Below are 13,489 nucleotides of genomic sequence, written 5' to 3' on the forward strand. Positions count from 1 at the left end.
CAAAATTTGATGAATCCACAAAGCTTTAGTCATGGAGAGAAGGTAGGACTTATATTCATCCTTAGAAGATGATGTAGCAACAGTCCTCTGTTTTGACTCTTCCATGAAATATTCCAGATACAAGTAAAAAACAATATCCAAAAGTCTTCTTATGTCAGGGCATACCCAAAATTACATCATAATGTGCAACTTTACCTACAACAAAGTTATCATGGTCCACATAATCCCCAATTTGTTAATGAGGCTTTGCCAAAATAGGGGTCACCCCCACTGCTGACATTCCCTCAAAGCCAGTGTCTGCAGAAATTGGAGCTCCAAACCTATCCGGAGGGAGGTTCATAGCTTCAACCACTCCGAGATGGATATAGTGGTGGTGGGTAGAACCACTGTCAAAATGGATAAGCAATGGTTGGTTTGCCACTTTTCTCCAAGACTTGAAAAGTTGCCTTCTCTTTGGTGGTGTATCATCCTAATATTGAATTCCTTTAGCAATGCATTGGTTTGTGGTAGCTTGGCTTCTTGGTTTGGCTTGTCAAGATATTTTACAGCCTTATGTCCCTTCTTCCTGCATTGGAAACACTTTCCTTTCTTGACATACTCTTTGTTAAAGTGGAGGTTTATCCCCACTCATGTCCTTCTTCTCATGTGGCTCGTTCCTAGATTGAGATCCTGCTTTGAACCTTTTCTTTTGGGATGGATCTCGATTATTGTTCTTTGTTTTTTGCCCACCATCCAAGGTATGTGTAGAGCCTCGGCTTGTAGAGATTTGTCTTGTGATTCCTCCAATGTTTTTGGTCCTGCCATGTTAACTTCTTGCATAAGCTTAGGTTGCAATCCATTGACAAACTTACACATTTCCATTAGCGATGGAATGGGAGTATAAGAAGTAAATTTTAATGAGATAGCTAAAAAGTTATGAAGGTAAGCTGACACATTCTCACCAACTTTTTGCTTTACCTCATTCCATTCTTTATGTACATCTTCTTCAAAGTTTGTGGGGGGAACAAACTTTTTGTTGAACATAGTCTTGAACTCGGTCCATGACTTTGGCTCGGTCCCATGTTATACCACCTTTAGCCACCAATTCAAGGAGGCATCCTTCAAATACATATGAATCATACAAATCTTGGACTTTTTCGAGAAGTCCTTGCCTCCAAAAGTGGCATCAAATTGTTTGATGAAAGATAAGGCTTTTTGGGTGTCCCTCTTTCCATAAAAGGCCTCAAACTTGACGCTCTTCTCTACCATTTTGAAGTCCACTTTTCCGATTGTAGAAGGCTCCTTTACCTTCTTTTCCCTTACTTGGCCTGATGAAGCTAATCTGAGAGAGGGGGCCTAGGGATAGTTTTCTTATTTCCTCCATGAGTAATGGATCGGGTGGCTCTAGATCCTTCTGCAACAATAGGGACTCGTTTGGCGGCCCGAAGATAGGCTTTGGTAGCTTCTACTCCTTCAGCTGCAATGGCTTGATCTTTGATGAAATCTTCAAACATCGAAGCCCTTCTATGGTCCTGTTCCTTGGCTCTCCAAGCTAAAAATTCTTCATCTTGGAGAAATTGTCTAAAATGTTGAAAATATCGGTACTCTGTCAATGCCATAACTTCCGTCTCATGAGAAATAGACTTTCAGTCTTGGTTCCCATCTTGAAATCTTAGGTTGGCCTCATAATTGTTCCCTTCAATAGGCCCTCGGTATCCCTCTATGCTTGCCATGGTTCTATCACCCCAATAAAGATTTCCTCAAGAGAAATCCTTGCTTTGATACCACTGTGTAAGCCCAACAGGGCATGCTGAGACAAATGCAACCACGTGTCCAAGAGGTAAAGATAGAGAGAGAGGGGGAGAGAGAAGGGTATAGAGATCTCACCACACTAAGTGGGGAATAGGCCCTACTCCCTTTTAGGAATTTATTTAGGAACAATCCACGTGCTTTTCCAAGCTAGGACCAATACAATCAATGAATAAAATTTCAAACAAATATATCGATAAAAAAATCTAGGTCGAAGTCAGTGTTGAGGCCCAAGATCTATCATACGGATAACACCACAAGGATTACCCACAAGAGTCTCTTACTGCGCTAGTACCAATGTCCAAAGTATCAATAATGATCCAAACCTGTCCAAGGGAACTCAATACCCAATCTGAAGAAAAATCATTAAGAAACGTCTCGAAGAAACAAACACCCAAGTGGCAGATATGAGTGCCGGAATGCCAATATCCCTACTTAGGATATAGAGAAAGTTGTTGGCAACTTGAGGTGGCAGTGATGCTCAGAGGGTGGTGGTGGGTAGCGGCACAACTATAGCACAAGCGACTTAGGAGATGTAACTAGTGATAGCTCTAAGTGCGATGATGGTAGCAAAGTGGGGCTGGGCTGGCGGAGCAGGGAGGCACAAGGCAATGATGGCAGAGCAGGGAGGCACAAGGCAATGATGTAACTAGTGATAGCTCTAAGTGCGATGATGGTAGCAAAGTGGGGCTGGGCTGGCGGAGCAGGGAGGCACAAGGCAATGATGGCGGAGCAGCCTTATTCTTGTAGCAAGTGCCAGAGCAACTGCCTGAGGGATTTGCATGAAAACTCCAATTGACAAGGGACGACGAACGTCACAAACTTATAATGGCAATTGGGAATGTTTTGGGTGTGAAACCTGAAGCAGAGATAGATCAGCTCCTCTAGACAACTAACAACAATCTCCAAGAGATTTCTAGTATCATGGTGGCCACAGCATGGAAGGCCTTGATAGAGTCTGATCCCTCCCTTAAGCTGCACATGCATTTGATTAAAGATGGGAAAATCATGAAGGAATGCTTAAGGTGCATAGGAGAAATCTCTCACTCCATTGGTCATTTTCCTGCTTAGAAAAGATCAAGTCCAGTCATTCAAGCAAAGCTACATTATATAGAGGCCGCATAGAGAAAGAGAAGCATAGCAACGGGAAAGAGAAAGCAATGTGAAACTCCAACTCCAAGTCAGGGGGTCACAGCTGCTACCACAAGTACCGCGACTCCAAGCGTAGAGATCATTTCATGGAGCAGCAATGTCCAAAGCTCCTACATTATTTATCTTGCGAGACGAAATCAAATAGAGTTTTATGTCCTTTCACCACAATTGGGGGAGGGAACCTTTGCATATGCCATCTGATGAAGTTTATGCTAGTATCGGAGATTGGGGAAGGTCTACACGGTCCTTGACACACAAGCATACAGTTCCCTTGAATCGAGACACTGCCCTAACAAAGGCAGAGGCCAAACAAAATTGGCCTTGGATGGCACCTGAGAGCCTGTGTATGCGTCCACCTCCCTTAAGCAAAGCACAAGATATCTTCTCCTTGGGATATGTAATATCCAAATTGTGCCAAGGGGTTTCTTTCCTGCCATGTGATCCAAAGAGAGGTTTCCTGAGACACATAGAGCTTGCATGTGAGAGAGCCACTGATGAAGACCCAAATAAAAGGCCGTCGGCCTATGAGTTGGTGTGTTTAGCCAAAGCCCCCCAATATGATGTACCTCTACCTCGCCATGCTAGCCTATGCCCTTTCGAGTCTTGACTAAGTCAATTGTACTTTGTAAACAAATCTAGTAATTGCGATTTGGATATTGGTTGTGTAATGTCTCTTTAAATTGATTCAATTTTCGGTGAATGTGTAATATCTCTTTCATGTTTTTCAGTTTTTGGTGAATGTCTAATGTCTCATTGATTTTCTATTGTCCAGTGAATGTCTAATGTCTCATTGATTGTCTATTGTCTCGTTGGTTGTCTATTGTCTCATTGATTGTCTATTGTCTTGGTGAATGAAGAGAAAGTCTCTAATTGTCAGTACAAGGGTTCTCATTCTAGCTCTCTATTTTGTTTTTGAGTGTACCATGTCACCTTGCCGGACTTCATTGCAATGGAGGCAAATCAAGAATGGGAGGATTTAGAGGACATCCCCAATTGTACAGTTCTGTACCTAGTTCTTGCTTCGGAAGCTTTAGACCACCACAAAGAAGCATAGCACATCCTCAAGGACGAGGATGCAAGGATATCTAGCAGTAGATTACAAGGTTTCAAATACATGCAGCCTCCAAGAGAGGGGCTTGAGGGCCCCCCACTCAGCTTGGAGCAATGCAAGAATCTAGTCCCTAACTCTTTTGTGCGCACACAGTTGTTTAGACCAATGGACAGAACCCGTCAAAAGAATCCAAAACAAATGTACCCACCAAAGCTGTCAGATCTTCCGCATGTGGGACTTTCTGCCATTCTTTTGGAGAGATTTGTGGAGAAAACTAAAACGATGCCAAATAATCATCAAGTGCCCCTATACTTCATCCAGCTACTTTTTTGTGAGGAGTTCCTCAACAAGCAAGTCAATTGGGATGATAAGCCACCACAAGGGGGTGCGGCTCAAGGTCACCCAGATGATAAAAAGAGAGCAAAGATGGAGGGGAGAGAAGTATAACGAATGAAGTCTCTTGTGCTCACACCTCATGAGCACATGAACATTCAATCTTTTGCCGTCAACGGAGTTATGCTAGCAACTCAAGGTACGATAGCACAACAACTACTGCAAGACTATGAAGCCTTGGGAAGAGAGAACAAAGAGCTAAGGAGAACCATAAGAGTGCAAGAGGCAAAGCTCTTGTGGTATGAAGAAAAGTATGGAGCATTGCCAGATGAATCTCCTCACTTTCAATTGAAAGATCTTCTTAACAGGCCCATTTCACCATCACCTATTAACTTAGGGAATGATTAACTTTTGTAGACATTGATCCCCCTATATTAAACTTTTATAGACATGAACTTTACTATTTGTAACTGCACCAAAATTTTGTGCGTAATGAAAAGAAGTACTTGGTGTTCTTTTAATTGATTCCGACTTGTGTATGAAAATAGAATTTTTGAAGTTCTTGGTGGTCTTTAAATTGATTCTTGCTTGTGTTTGAAAACAAAAGTTTTGAATTACTGAGTCTTGTCATTTTAATCATCCCAAAGAAAAATGGGAGCTATATCATCGATCTCTGATACATCAGAGGCGTTCGAGTCTATCTCCCATTCTTCATCTTCATCTTCACTTCCCCTTTCCTCAGCAATCACTTCATGTGTTTTCTTTGGAGCCTGCAGTATATATCGTTCTACCACTCGCAATGGATTGGGGCTTATGTAGCAACCTCATATTGCAAAAGCAGTACACAAGTAGCAAAAAGCTCTTGTTGCCTTTAATTTGTTACGTCTTTTGCTATGAATAAAATCGTATGCTAACCAATTTCTCTTGCAACAACCTAACGATGTAGCCACGCTCAACACACGCACAGCAATGTGTTGTAATTCAAATGTTTGGCTGCCATATTCTTTCCACCACATTGGGGGACTTAAGTGTTTGATGGCATCCAAACACCATTCATCACCAAAGTTTTCAATTCTATTCCTACATTGGACACGCTGGTGATAAGCATCTTTACCTTCATCATCTGCTGGCAATAATGTGCTACACACTTCTTTGAAGTTAGCCATCCATGACCTCACTGTTGCTAGAATAATCATGCATTTGAAAGGTTGGATCTAACGCAAAGGCCACACCATGAAGTGGAGTATACATCATAGTCCATCTCTCTGTAGCACAAAAAGAAATCTCCTTATGCTCTCTTATTGTAAGTTTTTCATGAGATTCAATGTTTTTGATAACTTGAGACATCAGCAAGTACACCTTGCCCATGATAAATTTATCGGTATCAACAATGCATAGAAACTCCACAAATGGTTTAGCCACACTTTGAATTTTTTGTACCTTACTCCAAAAAGAAGTCGAGGTCACTAAGTTGGCACATCTTGTGGCAACCACAGTATGGGTGGCATGCTTTCTTGTCCACGCAACGTTGATCTGCCACAATTTCATGTAGAGCAGCTCAAACCAACAAAAGCCTTTCTAACACATAATAGCTTATCGCGAGAATCTTGTGGTGCAAAATATTTGCAAGCACTTATCACTCTTAGTAAGAAAGAGTGCATAAGTAAACTAACATTCACAAATGAATTTCACAATATGGTTAGCTTCTACAAGAGTTGGCTGAACACATCTTTCCAATATTTTTAACAAGAAATTCAATGTATACACAGCACATGGCACTCATGTAATCTTAAGATATTTCTCCTGAATCAAATGGCCAGCATTTTTGAAGTTTGACGCATTATCAGTGCATATTGCAGTTACATATTTTGGACCAACCCCATGGCAATAGCCCTTTCATACAGTTTAGCAAGATAATAACTTGCCTTCTCTTTAAGTGAAGTGTCAATTGCGTCTAGGAAAATTGTGCCCCCCTTGGACATATACACATAATGTTAATTAATGGTTTTTTTTACAACTTGTCCATCCATCCAACACAATAGTATATCAAAATCATGGCAAAAAATCAAGAAATGTACGTGCAAGGTTTTGCTCCATTGTATGCTTTACTTTATCCAAGTACTCTATGCACATTTTATTGTAAGGTGGAATAGTAGATTTTGATCATGCTTTTGCTATGCAAAACAATGCATCTTGAAATATAGGGTTACGTATGACATTAAATGATATCCCACTATAGGGAATTATAGCTCCTTTCAGTAATCTAAACTGTAGTGTGAACGATTTTCCAACACATGGGATTCTAGCTCCTTTAATTAACCTAAACCCTAGTGTGAACCATGGTCCAACGCAAGGGATTCTAGCTACTTTAATTGACCTAAGCCCTAGTGTGAACAATGTTCCAACACAAGGGATTCTAGCTACTTTAATTGATCTAAACCCTAGTGTGAACAATGTTCAAACACAAGGGATTCTAACTACATAGACTCACTAACCCTAGTGTGAACAATGTTCCAACACAAGGGATTCTAGCTACTTTAATTGATCTAAACCCTAGTGTGAATAATGTTCAAACACAAGGGATTCTAACTACTTAGACTCACTAACCCTAGTGTGAACTATGTTGAAACACAAGGGTCTCAACCTACCTAAATTTCCTAATTTAATAGTTCTAACTAAATTAGATTTTCTTTGTTACCACAAGTGGCAAAAGGCAGATTCCCTTTGCAGGAACTCGGGGAATTATACAATGACAATACAGCCGATAAGCAAGCTTATATAGCTAATGGTCATTGTTTCGATAGAATTGAATTCGAAGAACGAAAGGCATACCATAGAATGCCTTTTCGATCGTATGTAATTTGATCGTATGACATTTGATCGAATACCATACGATCGATTTGCTAGGACTAAAACGTCAAGTCAACTAATGTCCGATGTGGCATGGAATAATGCGACTGTATTTTAAGTGTATTTAACTAAATATGCCCTTATTTGTCTATAACGTATAACTCGTATAACGTATAATGCAACTTAGATTATATAAGCATAGAAAATCATTAGCTATGCTATAATTAGGAGTTGCCTCATTTGCAAGATGTGCCCATAGACCTGGGTTCCATGTGGTTTCAAGGTAAAGAATCCAAGAAAATTATTCAAATAAGCACGCAACCTTAAATTTCGTTGGAGGAACCTTGGTGTGGACAACCCCAATGGTTGCCAGGACATGCGCTTCATATGTACCACGTGGTGCTACTTCTACATCTCAGCAACTTTCTTACTATCCACCACCAACAGGACTAGAAATGATGCTAGCAATCATGCCATACCCTTATGGTATACCACATCCTAACATAACCAACCCATATGAGTATTTGAATTAGGGGGGATCTCCATGACGACCCAACATAAACGAGTAATATCATGCAACTTCAAGTAGTGCTGGTGCCTCACATGGAATATGAGTCATAGAGAAGGCCATGCCATTGGTTGCCTAAAACATTTATTAATGTTTTCCATGAATTTTATATTCATTGTCTCATGTATGGAAGTGACTTTTATCAATATCTTGCAAAATTCTGAAATGTGTTGGTGTGTTAATGTGTAAATATCAAGAGAGAGAGAGAGAGAGAGAGTGAAAGAGAGAAATTTCCTATGTGTTACATGTGAAATATCTTGCAAAAGTGTGAAATGTTTTGGTGTGTAAATGTGTCAATATCGAGAGAGAGAGAGAGAGAGAGAGAGAGAGAGAGAGAGAGAGAGAGAAATGTCCTATGTGTTTCGATTTCAACCAAGCACACTTATTACTATTTTCCATGGAATTTGTATTCATGTCTCTTGTATATAGAAGTGACTTTTATCGATATCTTGCAAAGAGAGTCTACATGTGAATTGTGTGTGTGTGTGAGAGAGTGAGAGAGAGAGAGAGAGAGTAGGGAACAAGAGGTACCCATGTGTTACGATTTCAACCACTCGCCAGTTTCGCAAGACTGTGCCAAAAAAAGCACTCGATCCTCTATCCAATCCTCCTTCTCGGTGGAGTGTGCATCCACTAGTTTCGGGTGCTTTGCTAGGGAGGCATACGCCTTTTCTACCTCGGGCCCTGTCAGCTTGCCTATCCATGCGTTGACCATGCTGCTTCCTCCCTTTCGGAAGGGCTTAGGCTTTTTTAGGGGTCTACCGAAACTCACTTTTTTGAAAACCTTTGTGCAATAGACAAAAGTTAAATAAATCATACTCAAGTGAACAATGATTATTTTTGGCATCAAGTGTACAGATTCATCAATCAAATCATTGTTATATATTAATGTGTTCGTTGCATGTTCTTCAGAGGGACTATTTACACCCTTGAGTGGATTCACTCAAGTGCTTCAATTCATGAGGACTATTTATTTAGGAGTGTCTTGGCAATGTCAAAAAGGTCTTGTTAATCTCGACTTCCAATGTATGTAAATGATATGAATTTTCATAAGGACGTTTTAGTATATTTTGACACCCTAAATATTCTCATAAATTTGACGAGAAGACTACTATTAACTAGTGTATTTTGAATGCAAAAAATTTGGGGTTGTTCGTGATATTTAGGTAGTTTTAGTGTGTGTTTTTTACATTTGCTTGAATTTTTATAGCTTTAAAATCATAAAAACAGTATATGGTCGCCAAAAATTACTAAAAGAAAAGAATAGGAAATTTTTATAACAATATCTATTCTTTGTTAAAAATATCACTTGTGTGCATTAACATAGCTAGGTTATAAATGTAGTTCAAGTATCTCAGATTGAGGCATCCAATTAGGCTATAAATTTTATAGGGTGTCGTCAAAAGAAGAAAAAAACACTGCTAAAATGCTCCCAACCAGCAAAAACTAGGCCAAAGCCTACATTTTGTTGTTATTGGAAAACATATCTACCCATAAAACTACACAAACTCCTCAAGATACAAAGAGTATAGCCAAATCAATAATACTTTGGAAGTACAATTTTACCATGTGCAAAAGGCATTTGAAAGAGTGATAACGTATGTCCATTTCATTGTTTTAGATACTTTAGAAACTCATGTTGCTTCATGACATCATATAAAACACATGTACCAAGGCTGGTTGAGTTTGGAAGTTGTTGTGCATGGTAAAAAAATGAATAAAGATTAATTTTTGTCACCAAAATATCCTTTTGTGGCCTTGAATTTAGTATGCATACATATTTAATTCTTAAAGAATGACAATTACTTTCAATGGGGAGTTTTTAACTTATAGGGTTTTTTTTAGCTCTCTAATACGTCATTCTAGCCAAAAGTTATGGTCATTCTATGTAAAAGATAAGAAAATAGCTCAATTTTTTTGATAGAATATGTATTTTTATTAAATCATAATTAAGTGTCAATTGTTAGTAAAAAATATGATGACATGTGTATTCTTTACAAGTGTCTTTTAGCTCAATAGAGATTGGTATTACCAAACAAATTACTAAGGAAAATTACATAGAAATGAATCTCCTTGTGCAATATTTAGGGCCTACAAAAAAAAAATTATGAAAAATTTTACGGCTTTTAGAGTATTATGGAGAATTACAAAGAATTACGCAAACCTGTGTAATTATGGTGAAGAGTGTAAAAGTGAGGAATGCTTCGTGTTAGAGAGACAATGATTGTCCACTCCGCTTACATGGTTTTTGTTTAGATCACATGTTAAAAGGGAAGGACTCTAGTGTACAATCTTGATTTTAATGCCAAGGACCAAGTTCCGAATCCCGATTGATGGTGGTCTTGAAAGTAAAAGAGGCCTGATTTTGATTTTTATTTAGATCACATGTTGAAGGGAAGGACTTTGTTGTACAATCTTGATCACATGTTGAAGTTAACTATGGTTTACATGACACATCATAGTGTAGGGCGTCCTTCAATTATGCAAAAGGCCAAGTTCCAAGAAGACCCATGATTTTTATTTACATCACATGTTGAAAGGCCAAATCTTTTTGTGAAAAATATAGGTAGGGCTGGATTCTATAAAAGGGTTTGCCAAGCAACCCTTTTGCATTGCATTTGGCATACACATTTCAATAGCCATGGCTCTTCGCAGCAGGTAGGTAGCTTCTCTCTTTTGAAAGACTCAAGTTGGCGAGAAGGACAACTAGTCTGGCATGTGTAGGTTATTTTATTTTCACGAGCAGTAATGCTTAGGCTAGCTACTGGTAATGTAGAAGAAAAAGGAGACTGTGCATATTTTCTCTCTCTCTCTCTCTCTCTCTCTCTCTCTCTCTCTCTCTCTCTTTATATATATCGGGTCGTTTGAGCAAGAACGTCATTGAATCTCCCCGGGCCTCCTTCCCTCCCTCCCCTCTCTCTCTCCCAATTACCTCGTCATTTGGTTTGCGTCAAATAAGTGCCTGTTGTAATTATTTCGTACATTTATTAATCAAGACATGGAGCTAACCATCGGCTTTTGGTTGAGTGCAGCAATATTGTGGTGGTGGTGGTGGCAACGGCAGCGGCAGCGGCGATGTTGATGTCGGTCGGTGCTGATGCTATTGACTGTCCTCCGCAAGGCCAACTGGTGTACCCATACTGGTCATATTGCTGGAGCCCAGCAAAGTATTATGGTCGGGAGGTGTATGAATTAACGGCGATTTCAGGAGGAAGCCTGGCGCCGGAGTGGGACGAGAGCAATTCCACCTACTATGTGCGCTTGGCGGATGTTGGGGCTAGGTATATGTTCACGCACTTTAGTAGAGAATACCGGCTTTGGGTAGCGCAGTCCGACGACGTCATAATCATGAATGTGGAAACCCAGAGAGCTTTGGGCTGGAGACAAGAAGGCGAAGGTGAATGGTTCTTGGTGGAGCTTGAACTAGGCAGTCGCTTCCAGTTTTCTACAGCTGAGAACGTGACGCTAGCTTGCCCTTTGATTGAGAGTGCACGCTGTGAAGCATACAACATCCTCAACTTCGGGACTTCCCTTGGCTTGAGCCCATATGTAGAGGATGGAAATACATACTTCCAACTCTCTGCTGACAGCTCGAATACACTCCCCTTCGTGCTCAGGCGCAGCGACAACTCCTCTATCGACATTAAAATGCCCACCGCCGCCGCTGCCGTCTAGCTCGATACTAATAATTGTGATCATCACATCCTAATAATAATAATTGTGAAGGTCGCCTCAAAAATCGTGTTTTCCGAGTTGTTCTACTGTGACTCCGCATCTAAGCTAAGTAAGTACTTACGATACAGGATTATGTAAATGGTATCCCTTGCAGTAGTACCCTTGTGGTATATTTATTAGCATGGGTGGCTTTTTTTTTTTTTGTTTTGGGAGTGTTAGACCTTTAATAGAGTGACTAATGGGCTGACCCGTTCTTCTAACCCAATATAGCGGTGACAAGCAAAGCATTAAAACAATCTTCGGACAACTAGATTATTTCAAGATATTAGAAATTGCAAGATATAATTTTCAAAAAGAAGAAGAACAAAGATAAAACCTTACAAAACTAATTCGGTGGATCAATATTTGAACTTATTAGACTTTTCATAGTCTACAAACATTACATGTATATGAAGTTAATTCGCAATCTTAGATTGTAAATTTCAAGGAGTCCAAAGATCTCATTGTTGTAAGTGTCTCGACCATACAAACCTAACATTAATAATCTAGGTACAAATAAATAAAGATATTCTCCGTTGACAAAAAGAATGTATCAATAATAAATTAATTTTTTTAAATAAAACGTAAAGGCTACATAAAAAGAAAGTTTCTATATATATCACAATACACATGTACTCTCTAATAGTTTGATTACTAGAGAGGTTGTTGCTTGTCCTTCTCAAAATGGAGGGTCTACATAAAAATTAACTAGATTATGGTAAACAATGATGTCTATATTATAGCAGCCATAAAGAGAAATACCTTCAATAACCTGTTCATCACTATAAATAAATTAAAATGATCTCCATGCCATACCCATCCTAAGCAATATATTCGTGATATCAAATACAACACTCATTACACTAATCATTTACATAAGATTTTAAGGTCACTCTCTCTCTCTCTCTCTCTGGAGGTTTAGTATTTTGAACCAAGCAAGAAAAATAAATAAAAGCAAGTCAAAAGTAAAACATTTGCTTCTCCAAATGTTAAAAAAATAAAGAGAAACTCACTAAGCCCTTGCAGCCATCGCGCAACAATTTGAACCACCCCTTGAGCAATAGATGGGACGTCACTCTATATTGTGGATTTGCATGGTGGCTTTACCTTAATGTAAGTAAATTTATACATATCAATTCAATATTACTAGCAAGGGTTGCCTCAATATGAGAGATAACTTAAAGGAATTTTGCCATCCAATCCCTATTTAACTTTATGTCTTCGCATCACAATAAAATAATTATCATTTTAAAAGAAACATCAATCAACTTTAAAGTATGTTACTGATAGACAACATCTAGATTGCACATGTTACATCTTTGTAAACATTCTCATTTCAAATGCTTACTTGATTGATATAGAGATATCTATGAATGTAGTCTTTGGTATTTGTTGATTGTTGTATCAATAGCTCATTCCCATCTTTTGGGCATAGATTAGATTTACATTCCTCTGCATGCCATTTGCAATACCTCTTTATAGACAACATTGGTTGTGAAGACTTCATTTGAACCTTCTATGCTACTTTCGTGTTCCCCATAGTATGCTTTACACACACTTCACTACATTAGATGATCTAACACATGACATAGCAACATAGAATTGTCCATGTGTGAATACTTGTGTGGCCAAATAAATTCCCAACACACTCAATGTTTATCCTTGGGACTTATTCATTGACATACCAAAAGCTAGCCTCACAGGAAATTGTCTCCTTTTCATGTCAAAATGTAATTGAAGCATATTTGGTATGAATGTTATCCTTATAAAGACCTTGTCTCCAATGTTTGTACCTACAATGATTTTTTCTTCTATCACCTTCGACTGAATTTGCTTGCATATTAGTTTGGTACCATTACAAAGTCCCTGCACCGAGGGTCCAAAACTATAGATAGGAGCATTAATCTTTAGACACAAGTGGTGAGGAGAGTAATGACCACCTAAGTTCAGATTGTTCAGGTACTCAATTGAATACAATATTATGTCATTCTCAGAAGAAACAACTGAATCTACACTGAGGTATTCTCTTTTAA

At 38.9% G+C, this 13,489-nt stretch overlaps 1 protein-coding gene and 1 long non-coding RNA gene across 2 annotated transcripts in view; both read left to right on the top strand.

Annotated features, from left to right (window-relative positions):
* LOC147609350 (uncharacterized) overlaps positions 1 to 13,489 on the top strand; it is a 175,025-nt gene that overhangs the window by 140,520 nt on the left and 21,016 nt on the right. The gene's annotated exons all lie outside the window — the stretch shown is intronic.
* LOC147609351 (uncharacterized) lies at positions 10,780 to 11,417 on the top strand. The gene has a single exon (XM_086787765.1). It carries the CDS (start codon positions 10,818 to 10,820, stop codon positions 11,415 to 11,417), a length of 600 nt encoding a protein of 199 aa, XP_086643891.1. The 5' UTR covers positions 10,780 to 10,817.

The sequence above is a fragment of the Cibotium barometz genome, chromosome 51 (genome assembly GCF_041138505.1).
Source record: "Cibotium barometz isolate CiBa-2024 chromosome 51, ASM4113850v1, whole genome shotgun sequence".
In the NCBI taxonomy this organism is placed as follows: Eukaryota; Viridiplantae; Streptophyta; class Polypodiopsida; order Cyatheales; family Cibotiaceae; genus Cibotium; species Cibotium barometz.